At 38.7% G+C, this 19,923-nt stretch overlaps 2 protein-coding genes across 4 annotated transcripts in view; one reads left to right on the forward strand and one right to left on the reverse strand.

Annotated features, from left to right (window-relative positions):
* The window catches only part of FNBP1L (formin binding protein 1 like), a gene marked incomplete at its 5' end in the record, with an annotated part of 54,147 nt that extends 40,433 nt beyond the window's left edge, over positions 1–13,714 (forward strand). The window contains 10 exons of one of the 3 annotated variants that reach the window (XM_084265805.1): positions 1,514–1,660; positions 2,456–2,659; positions 4,959–5,117; positions 8,128–8,142; positions 10,034–10,143; positions 10,743–10,875; positions 11,323–11,417; positions 11,895–12,043; positions 12,436–12,594; positions 13,660–13,714. In XM_084265805.1, the coding sequence (XP_084121931.1) occupies positions 1,514–1,660; positions 2,456–2,659; positions 4,959–5,117; positions 8,128–8,142; positions 10,034–10,143; positions 10,743–10,875; positions 11,323–11,417; positions 11,895–12,043; positions 12,436–12,594; positions 13,660–13,667 (1,179 nt within the window). In that variant the 3' untranslated portion in view covers positions 13,668–13,714. Of the gene's footprint in view, positions 1–1,513; positions 1,661–2,455; positions 2,660–4,958; positions 5,118–8,127; positions 8,143–10,033; positions 10,144–10,742; positions 10,876–11,322; positions 11,418–11,894; positions 12,044–12,435; positions 13,052–13,659 lie in introns of those variants that run through there. The other 2 variants (XM_084265804.1, XM_084265806.1) reach the window with 2 other exon arrangements.
* Positions 13,715–16,310: 2,596 nt separating this feature from the next.
* Positions 16,311–19,923, reverse strand: part of BCAR3 (BCAR3 adaptor protein, NSP family member) — a gene marked incomplete at its 5' end in the record, with an annotated part of 66,808 nt that continues 63,195 nt past the window's right edge. The window contains 4 exons of the mRNA XM_084266405.1: positions 16,311–17,252; positions 18,043–18,252; positions 18,923–19,046; positions 19,211–19,382. Coding sequence (XP_084122531.1) covers positions 17,065–17,252; positions 18,043–18,252; positions 18,923–19,046; positions 19,211–19,382 — 694 coding nt within the window. The 3' untranslated portion in view covers positions 16,311–17,064. The remainder of the gene's footprint in view (positions 17,253–18,042; positions 18,253–18,922; positions 19,047–19,210; positions 19,383–19,923) is intronic.

Genomic DNA, 19,923 nt, shown 5'->3' on the forward strand with positions numbered 1-19,923 from the left:
CAATCCACAGAACTCTCTAAAATAATTTTTAAAAGTTAAAGGCCATGTTAGATCATTACTTCATCAATCTCAGAAGGGGATTTCTTAAGGTACTTATCATATAACTTCTTTTTTTCTTTTTAAAAAGATCTTTTCCAAAGCAGACACATTGTAAAACTAAAGTAGTTGAGGAGGGTGTCAGCTGAGGCAGTGGTTGGAGTATATTGGCATGTGTGCTCAGCCATTTGGGAGAGGACTGACTGGAGGAACTGATCCCGAGATGTGGAGTGAGGAAATGGAAAATTAAGTCAGTACTTCTGTTTGAAGGTCACCAACTTAGGAATGTGTGATATTTTCCAAGAAGCACAAGGGAGTTCATATTAAAAAATAAAAATACTAGAAGTTATAGGAGTTACAGAATAAAATTCCCTTGGCTTAATAAAGAATTTTATAATACATTAACTGTTGAGTAGATCTGACATTGGCACACTGATGGAGGAGTTGCAGTCAGCTCCCCAGAGAAACAGTTTGATAGTCATTCTTTGTAGCTTGGTCCAGAGTTTGGGTTTATTGCATTTATTTCCCTAGGGTTAAAATCCATTATCATTGTAAGATTTGAAATCTCCAAGTGAGAGCAGGAACTCCTGGTCCTATTTTCTCTTGGGACTGTATTTTTATTATTTCCTTGCAAGTATGTTGTAACATTCTATGGGAGAACCTTTGGTAACGGACTATGGGACTTTGTTAGCATGACTGCATTGTTGCTTTGTTTTGGAGAGATGAAATTGCATGTTCTCTGAGCTGCCTACCTTTGTTGGAGTAGAAAGATCCAGCTTCCTTTCCCATTTCTGGTATCTATTGATGTGTGTACTACTGCTTTTTGTTTTGTGGGTTTTTTTCCCCCCACATTTAATTGGGTGAAGGCTCCAGGGCTATTATCTTTATAATATTTCTCTTTAATCTGTTCCAATAGACTTTTATTACAAACTACGTAACGATACTCTTTTCTTTATTTTCTTGCACTCTTGTAAAGGAAATGGTTTGTATTTCAAATCAGAGAGCATGTCTAAACAGCACAGAATTTTAATATTTCTAATTTTTCCTTTTTACGAAATCCTTGGTATTGATTGGAAAATACAAATCTATTTTACCACCAGAGAGAATTTATTTGGAATTAGGAGAGAGCAAGGAGATGTAGAATTCCTTTACTGAAGTGTTCATTTTTGCATGAAACAAATATTCTAAATAGGTGGATGTAGACACTGTACACATTTTAGAAGAGAATAAGGAGAAGGAAGTCCAGTCCTTTACATAATTTTTGTAAGTCAAAGAGTATCAACTCTTTGTAATTACTGTTTTGGGCATCTTAAGTCTACGATGTTTTAATTTTATTAATAAGTTCTACTTCATTATGCAAATAAAATCACTGGTAAAGCACAGAAATTCTGTACTACGCTGATGACAGTTACTGCTTACATCAGGACCAAGAAAAAAATCTGCAAATAAAAGCTTTGTTTTATCTTTGTGTTTGCAGCAACTTCAAGAAATGGATGAAAGAAGGACCATCAAACTTAGTGAATGTTACAAAGGCTTTGCTGACTCTGAGCGCAAGGTTATTCCGATCATCTCTAAATGTTTAGAAGGGATGATCCTTGCAGCAAAATCAGTTGATGAACATAGAGTAAGTAGAATTGAGCAACTTTTTAAATGTGCATGAGCAATTTAACTGGTGCAGAAGCTGTGGAGAGGGGAAAAACGAACTTACCCTGTGCGCTTGTCTTTCTGTTAAATAGTTGTCTGCTTGAAAAGTGTTTTCACTTCAGTTTTAGCCCAAATGGTCGCTTCCACTTTCGGTGTCTGTTCTCTTCCTGTTTTATTGCTCTCTTCTGATCTGAAGATCTTTGGCACTTTCTCACTGGATGTGATTTTGGACACGTTGTTTTGGTTATCCTGAAACATCCTGGACTGCCAACATGGTTGGTATTTTCTCCAGTATGTAACATTAAATCATATCAAGGGTGTTTAGTTAACAAAGTGTTGTTCTGTGTCCTGCTTCATGGCAGCTACTGGCAGTACTTTCTTACTCCTTCAAATACAGGCTCTTTCCTATTACTATTTTACTACATCTAGTTTCTTAGCAGTGCTGACATGAAGATAACACTAATGTTCGAGGTGGAGTAGTAGTTTGGCCCTAAAGTGTCTCCTGTTTTACATGTGTGATAACCCTTGGGGAGTGTTTGCTTGATTCTGAATAGCAGGGTGTGCTGTGATGTGCACTCGTGTTAACGCTGCTGCAAAAGAACAGCCGGGATCGTAACTCCATCTAGCCAAAAGCCCGCCTCTTGAGCTCGCTCGCACTTCCCATCTGTGCATCCCGGCATTTAAAGGGAAAAATCTGTATCTCTGGTGTTCTCTTGTCAGTTCTTGATGAGTTTGCTTGTTTTGCTTTTTAAACTCCTTGGTGTCCTATGTCTAGGACTCTCAACTAGTGATAGACTGCTTCAAATCCGGTTTTGAACCTCCTGGAGATTTTCCGTTTGAGGATTACAGTCAGAATATTTACAGAACTATCTCTGATGGGACCATCAGTACACCAAAGCAGGAAGGAATGAGAATTGATTCAAAAACTACAGTGGGCAAGGCTAAAGGAAAGCTGTGGCTATTTGGAAAGAAGCCAAAGGTAATAATTAAGAAATTACTATTTGGGAAATTAAAATGTAATGATCTGAAAGGCATTGTAGTGTCACTTCATTTATTTTTTAATACATTTCCCCTTGCTTGCTGTTAAAATGTGTAAGGAGCGCTGAAGGTTGGAGTAGGGTTGGATACTTACCACACTAAAAATTAAGTTCTCATTGGGGTGAACTTTTTCTAATGTTTCTTCCTGTCATTTGTGCCTGGGAATGTTTTTTATAGTTACTTGACAGAAGTACCTTCCCGTTTCTGTAGTGTTTCTCAGTATCTGTAAAGACTCTCTGCAGTTGCATAGAAGAGGTGAATTGTGAACATAAAAGTAAGAGGAGGGGGAGTATGCTTTGGAATCGGGCTGACTTCCCATCCCTCGTTTCTACTACAGAAAGCATTCCCCTTCTAAACGTCAGGTTCTGTAGGAGTGCTGTGTGGATTTTTATTGCACCTGCTTCTAGTTTTGAAAACTTCAGAGGTTTGAAAACAGTAGAATTGATCCTACCATTAGAACTGGTAAAACTTACTGCTGAAGCACCATACAAGTTAATCTTACAGAAGAAATGTTACTGTGAAATTGGTAAAAATATTCCTGTGCTCAAAAAGCAGAGAAATTACACCTTCCTGGTATTATTTCATGAGTTTAATTACCGGTTTCTGTGCAAGGTGCCTTAATGGATCAACAAAAAGGATTAATACATGCATTAGCAATATAAATGAATAACAAAGAATATACATACTTGAATTTTATGCTAGGTCTTTATTTGGTATTGGAGCACATCAGAGCTGTTTAAATGATTCCTGCAGATTTCCATGAAGTGCTTTTAATGCTTCAACTCAGTTTCTGCCATTTATTACAGGAAGCTATTCTCAGAGCTTTTTAGTGGTGGGGTTTGGTTTCTGTCTGATAGTATTCCAGGAGAGCAGATCTTTATGGCAGGGAAGGATATGGCCAGTTGTTTATTCCTGCCTCAGTATGTTACGTCATTGCAGCTGTGTGTTAAAGTGAAAACTGATTGCTGACTTTTCATGCAGTAGAATTAATAATTGATAATAGTTTAAATGCATTAATGCATTAGCATATTTCGTTGCATTTAGCTGCAGAGATGGGTGAGATTCAGCCTGTTCTGAAATTAGATCGTGATTACTGGTGTGACAAGATGTTGTCTTCCTGAGAATTTTGGAGAGAGAAGCTGTTGACTTTCAGTCTGGACTGTGGCATTTGCTGTAGCTGTAAGAAAATCCTTCATATGATGACAGCTGAAGAAAGCTGACAGGACTTTCCCTACTCCTGCTCCCCAGTCTGTGTGCTCTGTAGGTAGCGTTCAGAGAGTCAGCCTTACAGTTTCCTCTATGGAACCACAGTTACACATATGTGTAGATATGCTGCATGTGTCTCTTCCTTAAGGACCTGGAGGCAATGGAAGATTATGTCCCTTCTTTACAGCTGTTCTTGGAGAGGATGGAGGACACTCCACAAAACAGCAGCTGGGAGTAAAATATTTTTCAGGAGATACATATTTAATTGGAAATGCTATTTTCGGGTTTTAAAAGATACTGTTAAATTAGCTGCAGTATAAAAGCATGCTGATTTATTGTAGCTGGGATATTCATGGTGGCCTTTGGGCCTTCATTTAGTTGAACTATTGCTTGTCTTGACTTCCAGGTATCCATTTACCTATTTTTGATGTTGTCAAGAGACATAAAAGTCTTTTGGAAAGGGAATGAGTTGAGCAGCAGAGAAATAGTTCAGAAAAATCAAACTGGGAAAAAGCAGCAGAGGTATGAGACACAAAAAATGAGAGGCAAGGTTACAAAGTGGGGGTAGAAAGTGGACGAAGTTCTCATGATGATACTGACAGAGAATGCCAGGCAGCCCTTGTATTCAGCTAGCTTGTTCTCCATGAGCTCACTTACCTGGGTAGGGTACATCAAAATGAGGAAGAAACAGTGAGCAGGAATGCACAGGTGTGTCCCAAACAGCTGTGACTGAAGTTGGGCAGGCAGAACTTCCTGCTCTAAGAGAAGAGACAGGCAATGTTGGGATCTTATGGAAGTGTTGAATCTAAAGCCTTTCTGAGTATCCCTTTGTTCTCTGCAACAGCCTGTAGCTGAAGATACTCGTTCGTGAGCGAAACCTTTTAAAGTGCATGCAGTTAGAGGGTAAAAGTGTCTGCAACATTACAAGCTGTTTCTCTGTGAGATGGAAATTTTATTTTTGTAAGACAGAATTTTCATTTTAAAATCACTTTGAACATTTGGCTTATTTATTGCTTTCTTTATTTCCACATTAGCCACAATCCCCACCCCTAACCCCTACTAGTTTATACACATCCAGTACTCCTAATGGGTCCCAGTATCCCATATTCTCCATTGAACCAGTGCATTATTGCATGAGTGACATAAAAACAGGGAAGCCCAGAATTCCTTCTTTCAGAAGCCTCAAAAGAGGGGTAAGTTTGCTAACAAGTTGAAATGCATGATGGGCTATGAACAGTGTGTTTGTGATGTGGCTTTTCTGATGCTCTTCACCCTCATTATAAGGCTTACTTTGTGTGTTAAAAGTAACACTTCAGCTATAAGGTCACTCATAGGACACTCAGTTTGGGATTATGCAGACGTTACCAACAGTTTTTAAAGAAAATAAAAATACTCTTACTGCACTCCAGATACCGGAGCCGAAAAGGAAAGGTGTTATAAAGAGGGTGCTCAGCATGTGTTTGATACCTTTCTTCATTGGTGTTCACATTCACAGATGTTTCCCTACCATCATGTAACATTTTTGCAGTAATTTATCATTTGGTATCCAGTCACCACAGAACACATCTGACAGATGAGATGTCTTATTTGCTGAATTTTAATTGACATAATAGCAGTTGATTGCAAGCCACTGAACCAAGAAGGGAAACACTTCCTTTCTTGTGTACGTTGTCTGCACATGGTGCTTGCAGATTTTGAAATACTGATTTTTGAAACATTACAATTTTAACACATTTTCTCGTTAATAAATTGTTCTTGTTTGTCTGAGGTTCTTTAGGGTGAAATTATTGAAAAATTGCTACCAAATGACACTTCTGAGATTTATCATTTCATTTACTAATTTTCAGTGGCACATTCTGCAGACAGAATTTGTCTGGAAGACAGTAAAAGGGAAATGTTCAGTGGTTTCCTAGCAACGTGTGTAGTACTAGTGATAAATGTACTGGCACTTCCTGTTACGTCAGTGAAACACGGGCAGACCACTGGATGTTTTATGATATTTATTGATTTAAAAATTACAAGGTATTGGATGTGTTTGATTACATATAGTTCATTATTTTCTGTTACTTGAAAACAATACTGACTGTCATGCGCATCAGGAAAGGTACACTGCTGTTGACAGAACAGTGATCAAAGCACAACATCATGTTGCAGGAAAGCAGATGATTTGGAGGCTCTGTGGCTGCCACTCTGAAATACATTGAGTTACACTTAAAAATTACTACTTCAGGTCATGTTGTGGCACCTTATTTCAGGCCCCCAGGTATCTTGGAAATGACCCTTTCTATCACCACTGTTTTTAAGAAAGTGCTTGTGGTCCTCTGTTTATGGAAGAAGGACAGTTTTTAGCCTTTCCCCTTCTGAGTCACTTCTGTCATTGTTCGTTCAGGTCATGAAGATAGTGTGCTGCCTTTCCTTCTCAGTCAGGAACTGACTGGATTAGGTAGCTGTTTAAATGGCACAGGTCTTGATTACACCTCCCTTTTCTTGATCACTAAATAAAATGTATTCACCCCGTCTCACAAATCACCATCTTGTAGTGTGAGTAGTTCTAGAAGATCTTACTGAAGGAAAAGATATCTGACAACTCTAGAATGCTACTGGAAAATGAAGCCATATTCTTAGCCTATTTTTTTATTCTTGCAATCATGTTACGAAAGTTAAATGAATTTAATAGAGAACAGTGTTCTGTAGAGTTAGCGAGGATCACTAGTATTCTACATCTCTGGATTAACTCAAATATCCCACAATATCAAATAATTACAAATCTTCAGGATGAACATTCAATTTTTATCTATTTTGAAATTCCTTTGCAAACATTTTAACAGACATCCTATTACCACATACTGAGTGCCTTTCCAACCGAACTGTATACTGTAATTCTTAAAGATTATTTTTTTTATCTCACACTTCAGTCCTGTCTTGATAATGTATCTCGATACTGTGCTGAATAGTGGCTAGTACATGATGCTGTTGTCATAGCTTTGTCCCTGGAAAGTGATGCCTGAGTGGCACTGACGTGCAGAAGGACCAAATGGTATTTACTTGACTTGTGCTTCTGCCGTGATTTACCCGTGAGTGGGCACACAGCCAACAGACAGCATACTGCTTACTTCATTGAGCCTGCCCTGTGCAAGATTGCCTTTACAGCTCTGGTGCTCACAAAACCAGGTGTCCATAATTCTCTGGTTCATGCATGAGATCTCCCCATCATGATGCAGAGAGAAAACAGCACACAGAATAACAGAATAGGTTATTGAAAAAAATCTGTAGGTGTAAGCAAGTCCCACTGGGTTAGTACTGCCTGGTACAGGCTGCTCGTTAGCCCTTGGATTCTTCATGTTTCCAAAGGGTGTTAGTGCTTAGAGAGGTCTTTGCTCCATGCCACTCAGTATGTAAATAGATGCATCATCAACAGCGATACGTAAACCTTCCTTGTGTTTAGTTGGAAGACTCTTTCTTAAGAGAACAAGGAGGTTATTCTAAAGCCATTTTACATCTATGGACTTTAATGAGATTTCTACCAAAATACCATTTGAAAAGGTGCTTTGCTTTTCTTATTGCTAGAAATTCTACTTTTGTGTGTGTGCCCAAGGCACCAGCCTTAGCAATAGCTGAGGGTCATAAATGATGCCAGAGATACGTATCTTCTAAGTTGTGTGGTGTTTCTTTGGAAGAGGTTATCCAAAGAATTAAAGCCTGGTAGGTCTTCATTATTTGTAGTTCTACTCTAATAAGAAATACACTGTAAAATGTATGTGTGTAAAAGCACTGGATTGTTAGCTGTAATTAACAAATTACTTGCATATGGCTGACCAGTCCTTCATCATCATCAAATTCTGCTGTTTTGTGCAGTGTTGGCTGTTTGTTTGTTTCTTCTACAATAGAAGTTCGTTGGCATATTATTCAAAATATTAAAATTCTAAAGTAGTTTAATGAAGTTGTGTATTGGCATTTTAAGTTAAAACTACCCATTATCATCTAGTAATTCTTTTTATCAGCAATTCTTAAAGCAGAAGTGCATATCTGATTGTTGCATTTTGTTTTTCTTATGCTTATAGTAAAAGGTTTTATTTACAAATTAAAATTTTAATCCTTAAGTACTATTTTAAATACACGTTTTTAGGCATGAAGCATATTTGTAACTAGTCATTGCATGTGAATAATTTCCCGTTTCTTTCTGTTTTCAAATGAACTGTGCAGTGGTCGGTGAAGATGGTAAGCCCGTGTGCTGATCTGTCTGCTGTACTTCTGCTAAGATAGCATGAAAGTAATCTTCTGAAAGTGTTTCCATATCATAACTGCTGAAGTCAGGTGCTGAAATACATCTTCAGATGTTCCACTCATATACACAGTCTTCTTAATCATCCATGCTTAATGTGAGACAATTAGACTTGTGATCTGGCTGCAGCTAAGTCTGCAATTCTGGAATTTGAGGGTTGAGCAGTACTCATGAGTTGGTCACAGTGGAAATACTTGGTGATGTCTCTGTGTCAGGAAAATTGTTCAAGCACCATAGAATTGTATACGAAAAGGTTGTGAATCTTGTGTAAGGGAGGAATGTTGAGTATCACAAAATTAACTTCTTTGAATTTAACCCAAAAAGGTGATTTCGTTTTTAGGACTATTAGAAAGCTGTTGTTTTACATCACAAGCACACCGTAATATAGTTGTTTTATAGAACAAGTCAGTAAAAATTCAGACACCTCTGTTGTTCTGATTATTGCTGTAGGATACTCTGGTTTTAACTGACCTTTACTGTAAAGGAAGAGTGATACAGAGGATGTGATTGTCTTTTTTATCTTTATAGTGTGTAAAGAGCATCTGAAAGGATTTAAATTATTTTTTTCCTCCAGGAAGAGACACTTCTGCTTTATTTTGGAAACATCATATCTGGATTTCCCTCCTTTTATGGTGTCTTTTATTCCCTGCTTTCAAAGCAGTGAGATCATGACTTTACAAGTGCAAAAGAACCAAGTAGTTGAGGGGCGAGAAGAAGATTGTAAGAGGGGTGTTAGGAACTTGGCACCTGAGCCTTAGGCTGCTGCTGTCAGAGTTGTGACAGTCAAGTTTCTCTTGCCAAAAGAAATGCTGTCCAGCTCGTTTTGCCTCCGTGAAGGGTTACTGTAATGGCAAAGAAGTTTCTTCTGCTAAAACCAACTTTCTGAGGCAACCTGGACACAAATAGTGTAACTTTAACTTTCTGTTATTAATACTTTTCTTAATGCCATCGGTGTCTGTCGCCCTGAGGGGAAGGGGTTTTACAACAAAGTCATGAAACACATAAAAATCTCTTTCCATGCTATAATCATGGCACAAGTTTGCAATCAAGCCTTTGCCGCTTTGGGTTCATAATAATAGGTGTTCTTAACTCTAAGAAAGGTTAATATTCTTAAAAAGCTTTTGAAAGTAACAGGTTTTTTCCCCATCCCAAAACTTTATTTTTTATAATGAAAAGGATGACTTGGAATATTTGAGCAAGTTTTTATTGAAATGAGTAAGTTTAAGCTTTGATGCTATAAAGGCTTTCTCTGTGCTCTATGAACTAGTTTTACTTGAAGTAAGATGTATCAGAACGTTGCCAGTTTTAGTATGTTTTTCTAGCGAGATTACTGAACTTCCAGGAGAGAACTGAAGGTCCCAAATACAGTATTTTTCTTCTGACAGCATCAAATTCACTACAGAACACACACTCCAGAGAAAGAATCAATTACATATGTGTATTAATACTATAGACACATCTTAGATGTTTTTGTTCTGAAATTACTCTGTAGTAATTAATTCTGGCCAGTCTAAATCTGCTTTAAGTGCAGTGGATGTAAGAGGAGACAAAAGGCTCAGCTTTTCAGAAAAATAATTAATCCTCTGAGTTTGAGTTACATATGTGAGCCAGCTGTTACAGCAGGCAGAACAAACCTTGAATGAATGACCACGATCTGGCAGCAAGAACGTGTATTTATTCTGTGGCGGTGTTTTATAGAGCTGTGTGTCAGGTAGAGTTTTTAAGAAGGTCCATCCCGCTTCCAGTGAGCGCTGTCCGTGTGTGGGTATGTCAGTTCAGCTGCCTGACAGGCACCTGTTACCTGTTTAAGACAATTTCTGCTTGCAGGGCCCTGCACTAGAAGACTTCAGCCATCTTCCTCCAGAACAAAGACGCAAGAAATTGCAACAGAGAATTGATGAACTGAACAGAGAACTACAGAAAGAAACAGACCAGAAGTGAGTGCAGTGGTTTTTTTTTAACCTCTAGCATGGTTCTCTCTCTGTTTGCTCCTTGTCAAGTCCTAAGCCAACAGTGCTTAGAAGCTAAGGGGGAATATACTAGTCCAGGCTATGACAAAGCATTTTTAAATTCATGTAAGTTCTCTTAGTGTTGGTTCTTTCTGCTTTGATGTCACACATTTTGATCCTCACGTTGCACAGGAAACAATGGATCCAAAAGCTTGCGTTGAAAAACAGATACTAATGTGTAGGTCTTTTGAGATAGAGAGCTGCAACTTAGTGCATTAAAAAAGGAATGGTGTTGGTATTTAGGGAACTGTGTGTAACAAATATGAGAAACAGTTTTGAGACCAATAGAGGAAAGTCAACAGTTGGGAGTCGTTGTGTGTTTGTGCATGACGAGAAAGGGAGCCAGAGTGCTAAGATGACAGAGTGGGAAAAGGATTGTGTGGTGTGGGGAGCAGTAGTTCCCTGTCTGTGCTTTGCATCTAATCACAGGTCGAGATCTCATACACACAAATATTATTTTAGCTTTAACAAATCAGTGCCAATGTATGTATTTTTTATAATTATTGTTGAGTTTTGTGTGTTTTTAGAGATGCCCTCATCAAGATGAAGGATGTTTATGAAAAAAACCCCCAGATGGGTGATCCAAGCAGTTTGCAACCAAAATTAACGGAGACTATGAGCAACATGGACCGTCTTCGGATGGAAATACATAAGAATGAGGTTAGACTCTGACACAATTCATTGGAAAATGTAAATGAATGGTAAAATTGTAGTTTGCCTTGTGGATTATAAATGCAGCACCCAGAAAAGAAAGACTATTTTATTAAGGAAAGCACTCCTGATTTTTGTGGGGTGGCATGTTTTTAAGTATGTTCATCTAGCCTGGATTAAGGATGTAGATTATTTGACATATAAACTGTTTAGAATAATTTCTTATAGTAACTTCCCCTGAAATTCAGATGTGATTAAATATATTTGTGGAATATGTGCTAAGCAGGAGAGAGAGATTCATGCTTCACATGAAGTAATTTTGAGACGTCACATGTGAATGTGTGGCTGTGTACTGACAAGCAAACTGTATGCCTTTAAGTGCATTTTGTTCAGTGGCAGTTGCTGGTTTAGAATCAAGTTTTCTTTGACACCAATGTTTGTTTTTCTTTCCCCAAGGCCTGGCTCTCTGAAGTTGAAGGTAAAGTAGCAGCCAGAAGCGACAGGCGGCACAGCAGTGATATCAACCACCTTGTAACGCAGGGCAGAGAGAGGTCACTATTCTATCTTAACTGCTTTTATATCATATGCCAGAATCAAGGCAGCTCTTTGATTGTTAACAGTTGGTGATGGTTGTTACTTATCCTCTGAAAGTTTACGTCCTTCTAAAGGAAAAATCTTACTGGCTCTGAATTTTAGAGGTTGCTTCATGTCATCATGGTAATATAAAAAAGTCTAACTGAAATATGCACCCATTATACAGCAGCCCCTTTTAAAGCCATCTTACTCCATTGCCTAAGGCTCACCTGTTTTCCCTGCTCTGTAGAGACAGGTATGTCAAATTTCTGTTTGTTACGCAGCACAGAATCCAGGCCAAGCCTTTGATCCATCAGTATTTTCAGAAAATCCCCCCAGGCAGTAAATACAAAAGCTGCTGACAGGCTGTCCCGGGGCAGCATCCAGAGCCTGCCCCGGCTGCAGTACACATAGGTTGGGAGTTGTGTCCTCATGCTCCAGTCGTTGCATTACAGCCCCGAAGGGAGTTACACGGATGATGCAAATCAGGAAGTTCGAGGTCCCCCACAGCAACATGCACATCCAAATGAGTTTGATGATGAGTTTGAAGATGACGATCCGTTGCCAGCTATAGGACATTGCAAGGCCATATATCCATTTGATGGTAAGCTTAACAACGTGCACTCTGATTCCTTGACTGACTACAACGCATGGATTATTTGTTACAGAGAAGACAGGTGAAAGGTTTTAAAGTAAATAATGTGTATGAACTAATAGTTGCATGTAAGATCGGTGGAAATATTGTATAAATAACTTTAATTCATGAGCAGTACTTTTGCGCTGCTTTGAGATAAATATTAGCACAGCTATTGGCAAATATTCAGCTTTACAGATTGGACCAGATTTTTGTCTGTAAGCTTGTCTGACCATATGTTTTCTTGCACAGATTTTTGGTTCTTCCTGTTTATATATAAATCTGGAAACTATGCCCTGGGAAAAAGACAACTTGAAATTCTGTCTGAACATTGAGACGACTTTGCTTTTTCTTTTTCCCAGGTCATAATGAAGGCACTCTGGCCATGAAAGAAGGGGAAATCTTATACATTATTGAGGAAGACAAAGGAGATGGGTGGACAAGAGCTCGAAGACATAATGGAGAGGAAGGCTATGTGCCAACATCATATATAGATGTAACGCTAGAGAAAAACAGCAAAGGTGCAGTAACCTATATCTAACAGTAAAGTGGCAGCTCTCAGTTACACGTTCCCCAGGGAAAGTAGTGGAAAAGTAGTAAGTTGCAGAGGTTCATGGAAAGTGTATGAATCTCAGAAGGCAGGAATGGTCTGTTTGCAGTGTGAGTTTGCTACAGCTTATGTTTTCAGAAACGACCACGTTAATTGATGCGTCTTACACTGGTCTGTAATTTTGACCGATGTCTGCTGCTTTTGTTTAACAGATCTAGTGTTCCTGCTTTACCAAGCACTAATTCCAGTTCAGCTGTTAAGCTGGAAAAGACCAAGATTCCTGCTTGTTCTGTATGATACTTTGTTTTTATAGAGAACAAAAATTGCTTAGTTTTAAAGATGTCTGATACTTTTATCACTTAAACCAGAGGATTTTTATCCTCTAATAACTAACTGAACTTGGTAACTGAAAATTATTAACTTCCTTCCTAAGCAAATACTTGGCAGCTTTTACTTCTTAAACAGGAAAATGTTTTCTGATTCTGAAAGCTCAACAAAAATACTCAGGAAAAAACACTAGGAGTAAGAAGGACAGAAAGTCCACTGACCTGCCTCCCTCCTTCCTTTTCAGTGCTTGTAGTGTAGAATGTTGTGTATAGGACACAACTTAATTGTTTTAGCTCTAGATACCTTGAACAAACAAACAAAAAAAGAGATTACATGTAGTGCTTGATGTCTTACTGGACTCTGTCTGCTCCTGGAAAGGGAATGATAATATATTCTTAATCTGTGTGCCTGTAAGCTGTCTTTGAATTGTGTCATGTTGCGTTTGAAATCAAGGTCTAAAACGTGCAGTAATTCCCCTCGCTTGTAAATCACAGAGGACTGGAAACTGCATTGCACTACTCCTTACTAGAAGAAAACCAAAAAAAGCCAATCTAGAAGCCGTGGCTCGTATTTCTAATGAGAGTGTGTGGAGTTAAGTACAAGGCTCATGTGTAGCCACTGAGAATGGCCTGTTAGAACTGAGCACGCTTCTCTGGCTTCTAAAGGCCTTCAGTAACTTTGTTCTTTTCTTTTTCCTCTTGGACTGCAGGTTCCTGAAGCGGGTTTCTGAGAAAATGGGCGAGATCTTGAAGGAGGTTACATGCAGCTGCTGGGGGGGTGGGGGGTGGGGGTACTAGACTGAAGGCCCAAGGGGAAAAGCTAGTTGCATGAATGCATGCAGACATACATTTAGTCACTAACATCTTAGCATCTCCATACATAGGTAAGGATGTATTACAAATTCTTCAATTTGTGCAGGAAAATAGAGTTCCATTACCAGAGTGAAAAGGCTACTGCTCCTAAAATTGATTTATTTTCATTGTCCTAGGTTGTCCCAGATGCACAAACTATAGTTTAGCTTGTGCTGTTATTTTGGTTATCTCAATTATGCTCTCTTTCAACTCCTTTTAATTGGCAGTCATTTAGAATCATGTCAGTTACCAGTCTGCCTGTACCACCTCCATGCTCGCAGTTAACCTCCTCCTGCATGCCTAGGACAGTTGGGCATGCCTGCATAACACTTTGCCATCCTTGCTTGTCTTACTTTGTAACAAACCGTTTTGTTTAAATATCTTCAGCACTAGAGTTTCATCCCAGTATCCATGTATGCTGCTATAACTATACCACTGCAACCATCATTACATTCCAGTTTTTGGCATAACTGATAAGAGACCATAATGTGTTTGTGTTGATTTGGGGAAATAATACATCTCAGCTCTAGCCTACAATGCAACCGCTGAAACTCCTGAAACTGTGGTCCATCTTCAGCACGTCAGTAACCTGTTACAAGCACTGAAAACCTGGAACACCTCTGGAGACAATTCACCACTGCAAGCTAATGACTGTTCTCAGAAGTCAACCACTTGCCATTCAAATGCTGCCTTAAACGAGAGTGCCTAAATCTGTTGTTTGCCAACACTACCACTTACAGTATCCCACAAAGGGCTTTATGTCTCAGCTCTTTTCACAGTGCTGCAGCTGCTGAGGTAGCCACGGTAGGTGTTTTCTAGAGCTCTACTTTACTGGATACATGGTACATCATGATTTTTATACATTGAAATGTGTATCTCTTCATTTGACTTAAATATTTTTTAAAATATTTTTATGGAAACTGTCTTTTAGTTTTTCACTATGAAGCTCCAATTTTAATTATTGCAGTGCTAGTCCATTTCCAGGTGATGCTTCATTGTATGGACCAGTTGAAATTTGAGTGATACTTCGTAATGATCTATGTGCACTTTTACTTGTAAACAATTGAAATTTGGATATGTTTATACGTGTATATATAGTTGTCTGCAGTGCCCCTATTGCTTATGTTGTCTTGCCTCCCATTTGTGGCTCTATTAATAAATACATCATATCTGATTTATTAGGGTGATAAGAATTAGACTAGAGATGTTGGGGGGAGGGAAGGGAAACTTGTATTGAAGCAAGCTTGTCAACCCAGCCACTTGCTGTTTGGTGAAATGAAACAATAATCAAAACATCCTGTTTTTCTGGGGTCTGAAGCAATATTTGGATGCAGCAGTGCTGGATTCTTTTTAATTTCAGTGTTATTAGGAACCGTACTACCAGTAAAACTGAATGAGTGACGTGTAGATGTTTATTCTTTTTGTTATGTATACCACTATTACACAGCTTGACCTAGTGTATTATGGGGGCTATTAAACTCTAAAGTTTTAGATTTTTTGAGCTTGTATACAGGGTTATTTATATAATAATGTGACATTACTCAATACTGACAAAACTACTTAGGTAGTTTTTGGGGGCTTGGGGGGGTTGTTGGGTATGGGGGTTTTGGTTTGGGTTGGTTTTTTTTTGGTTGGTTGGGTTTTGGTTTTTTTTTTAAATCCTGTGATCTGTGTATTTTCTGCTAAAGGGCCTGTGGTTTGCCTGGCTAACAGCCTTTGCAGGTCAGTAATAACACTTCCTGGTAAAGGACTAAATGTTCTTTTCACGCTACTGTTTGTTTTTCTAAAACCAGGATTTGCTTCCTTGGGAGGCAGGTTGCTTTCATGAGGGATAGTGCAACTTGTATGAGGGTTATTAAACATAGGAAAAAGACATTTGTACTTGCACAGCTAGTTATAAATCACTTACTCTAAATTTCTGAACGTGATTTGTCTTAAACAATCTTACATTTTCCAGTAAATTTTAATCCTTTTTTTTGTGCACATGTTGATTTCCTAAATGTTAAATGCTTTGTTAAAAAATAGTGTTCTCTGTTGAGAATATTTTCATGGAATAAAAAAATCTTTTCCTGGTCTAATTACTTGGCTTCCCCATTTGTCTTCTGTTTAGAGGGAGGGCGACTTCAGCTTGAGGTCTGTACCCTTTGGTGCAGTGGTAGAACCCCTGCTGTGATTGTAGATGGGAGAACAGGTAAATACCAGTTTGGTGTTGGTTTTGTCCTAACGCTACTCCAATACTTTGCCCTCAGTAACATCTCACTCCAGAAACAGGCTTAATGTCTTGCAGCCCTAACTTAACAACTTAAATGTTCTTGCCTAAATGTTTATACAATTTCTGAAGATAATGCTTATACACCAATTCTGTATGTGACAAAGCAGAATTTGCTGCTAAAGCACTCTTCACATGAACACCATGCATGCTGATACCTTATGAAGAGTTCTACCACCATACACTTCACCTTCATCCAAAGGAGTAAAAACCCAAAACTACTTACCAAACTGATTCACTTCAGTAAGTGAAGCAAATTTAATTGATACGTACAACCACATTTACACATATCTGAAAGCATTTTAATTATCTGGATTGCTTGCTCTTGCTATTTCATCATTTATTCCTGGCAGCATAACTGTTCCACACTCTCCAGCAAAAGCCAAAGTACTACAGCTGCTGTCTTAAAAAAACCCAAACCAAACACGTAAGTTGTCCCAAGACATACAGAACTAATACTCTACATTCATGTATTGCATGGTATCTGAGTGGTCACAGGTAAAGGATCATTTCTACGACCTGCAACATTTTTTCTGCAGCATTTTTGCAATCTGCAGATTATTTTGCATAAAGATACAGTTTCATTCACAATTCTATGCACAGTGGTTTATGTTCTTTAAAGGAATATTCTACAGTTTTTCTGCAATGTCACATACTTAATCTATCATTTTATTTACACTATTTGCTTCATTTTAATATTAATATACCAATGCCCTTACTGCCAGGCATTATCAAAATATTACAACTCTGGGGAAATACAGAAAGCTGTAGGACTTACCTTACAGGGATAACCTAACAGTTAAAAGAGATCCTTAAATGACTTTGTGACACAGTAAATAAATAATTTGTTTAGAAATCAGTAGTTTTAAAACAAGTGTGCATTGTGCATATAAAAGTTCTAAACATCTTGTGAAATGCAAGAAGTTTGTGCAGTATCAAATTGCCAAAAGCTAAGGTTATTTCAAGTATATCATTAAATAGTGTTTCCAAAGTCTTATATATTTAATTGTTCCACCTGCTTCACTGGAGAAGGTTCCAGTTTTCGGGAAAGTGCAGTTAAAATCTGGCTGAACTTCTCGTATCTTTCGTTTTGATTCACTTGGGCTCCTTTGCTGCCCCAGAGCAATCTCATTTGAAATTCGGTCTTGAAGATTTCACTCATCTCTTCATCCGGCTGGAAACCTAGTAAGTAAAAAGAATCCCACACTATCAGCATCAGGCAAGTTTCTTAATCGGAAGAAATGGCTTTTCCACTGTATTCTCTCCAAGTAAGCTTTAGCATGCAGGGTTTTTAAAAAGGTAGTAGAACCATGACAGTCCTTTCCACCTGTGACACTCAACAGCACAAATGGTTCTAGGGACACTGGAAGAGGCTACCCTTTGCTCAGTTCCAATGGTCTAGAATTGTCATAGCCTGACCTTAAATGTAATTACTGATGTATACATGCTGCCTGCAGAAGTAATACTTTATTTCTCTCCCCCTTTCACTGCAAATTTAAAATACAAACTCACATTCCTAATACGTTGCTGATTTCTGGCAGCAAGCAGTCATGGTCTCAGTGCTACATCTTGTGCTACTGTAAAGAATACTATCATGATAGGTGGTGTTTTATTCACACAAATCAGTAGGATTCTCACAGAAGAGAGGAAGTTATCTTACAGTCCTTACTGTACTGCTGTTCAGTTGCTAGAAGGATCACCATATTAAGTCATGAGAACTTTGAGTAAAGTTTAGCAAAAATATATGCTCTATTGCTACTGAAGAACTGCAGTGACGAATAATGCACTGTCTGCTTTTACAGTATTGATGTTGTCCTTAGACTGAATTTGCTACAGGACATTTGTCACTATCTCAGCTCCCAGGAAAGAGGACAAGAATTTCTCACACTGCCATTTAGTGGCACTTTATGCAGAGACCTTATTCTTCAGACAAGCCCACATAATTCTGTTAATGAGCAGCAGTCTCTCCTACCTTCCAGCACCCGTTCTGCAGTCAGGCTGTATGTCTCCGCGTTCTGCGCTATCCGACGCGCTGTGGCCAAGTGCTTGAGGATTATCTCGCAGCTTTCATCACTGCTTTCCCACAGGTCCATGCCTTCAAAAATGACAGCTTGTCGCTCCATCAAGGTAATGAGAGGCATCAGCAGTGGCACTGTTACGCTGTGTGGAGTACTGATGGTCTCTGGAATAGGCAGTAACAAATCCTATCAGACATTATATAACCTGCTGATTAAAGAAAGTATTGCAACTGCAGTATTCTATCTTTCACATCAGCACCTTACCTCACGTACACCTGTCCTGCCAGTTTCCAGTGAACTGGTTGGGGGAGAACGCCAAGTCAGTGTCGGAAACATTTATTTGCTACAGGACAATTCTGTGAGGCTAAAAAAGTTTCACTTAGAGAAAAGTTCTCTCTGCTTTGGAGATGAGCTGCAAAGAATCTGATACAGAAGCACCTCATCTGATCAGAGGAATTACCTGACTAACCCGTTCTTTGTATTTGGGGATGCATCCTCTGAGCTAGCAGGCAAAGCAAGATCTGACAGAAGTTAGTTCTCCTCTGAGGAAGGAGGAGATACTTTCCTGTCTTTGAGGCAAGATGATGTGAGTGGGATTGGGCAGAATGTTACATCCTCATCGGGTACGTGCACACAGGCATATATTGATGTTTGGCTGGCAGATTGTTGCCTTCTAATTCATTGGCTTATGCTGCATTACACAAGTTCACATAGTCATTTCAAGATGCGATGCACAGCTATCAAAACAACAGCAGCTGCCTCATCTCCATACACAGGAAATCCCTAGTGGGAGAGTTAAAAGGCTAAATAGAAACCAGTGTCACTCATACTCACTATTCCACTCATCTTGTCCTTCATGCAAAGCTTTGCTAAATGGCTTCAGCTGTTTTTCATACATAATGGCAGTCTGGGTGTAACGATGTCTTAGAGATGTCCAGGTTTGTTCTAGCCTAGTGACCTGTTCATGCAAAACAGAATAGCCATTATTGACTCCACAGCAATTCACAGGAAAAGTACATTGCTAGTGATGAAATTCTGAAGATCTCTCTAGTCTTGAAAAAATGGTATAAAATAAATCAAGCAACTCCATGATTTGGAACATCAAGAGAAACAGATTCTTACTTGTGGCATTTCCAGTGCTTTCATAATGGCAGAGAATGCATACAAATCCCCCAGCGAGTCCTTCAGCTCCACTGCGACTTGGATGATCCTGTTTAATGTTGCCGCTCTATCTTCTAGATTTCCTGTGCAACCCAAGATATCCACAGCTATTCCTATTGCCATGGTATTGTGCCTGTAAGTGAAACAAGTTATATCAGTAGTTTCAAAATATTAAATTAATAAATAAGTTATGCTGTAGAGATCTTCACAGAAATCTCTCAGTGTGCCCAAACTCGCTTTTTCAAACATCTTTGTATCGAGAGCAGTAATGTTATTGCATGGAATATATAAACACACAGAGGTGTTGAATTTGTGTTTTAATATATGTAATAGATTATTACTATTATACAAAATTATGCTCAAGCAATAGATTTTTGGGAAAATTGTCCTGCTTCCCTTTGTCCTGCACAGTGACATCCTTGAACCTTCCCCCAGATCTCAGCAACCAAACTACTGAAGCAGAGAAGCAGAAAAGCTGCATCAGGGATAGATGACCCTAACTGTTCCTCCTTAACTTAGAGGTTTTGATGAAGGGTTTACTGATAATTTTTTTTACTTTACTATTCCCCAGGTGCAGAAGGCTACTACAACCTTCAGATTCTTGCACAAACACTTACATGCTCAGATTATAGGTCACCTGAGCTCTTAAAGGAAAGCTGAGGGTGTTCAGCATC

Source organism: Gallinula chloropus (genome assembly GCF_964237585.1).
Source record: "Gallinula chloropus genome assembly, chromosome: 6".
Taxonomy (NCBI): domain Eukaryota; kingdom Metazoa; phylum Chordata; class Aves; order Gruiformes; family Rallidae; genus Gallinula; species Gallinula chloropus.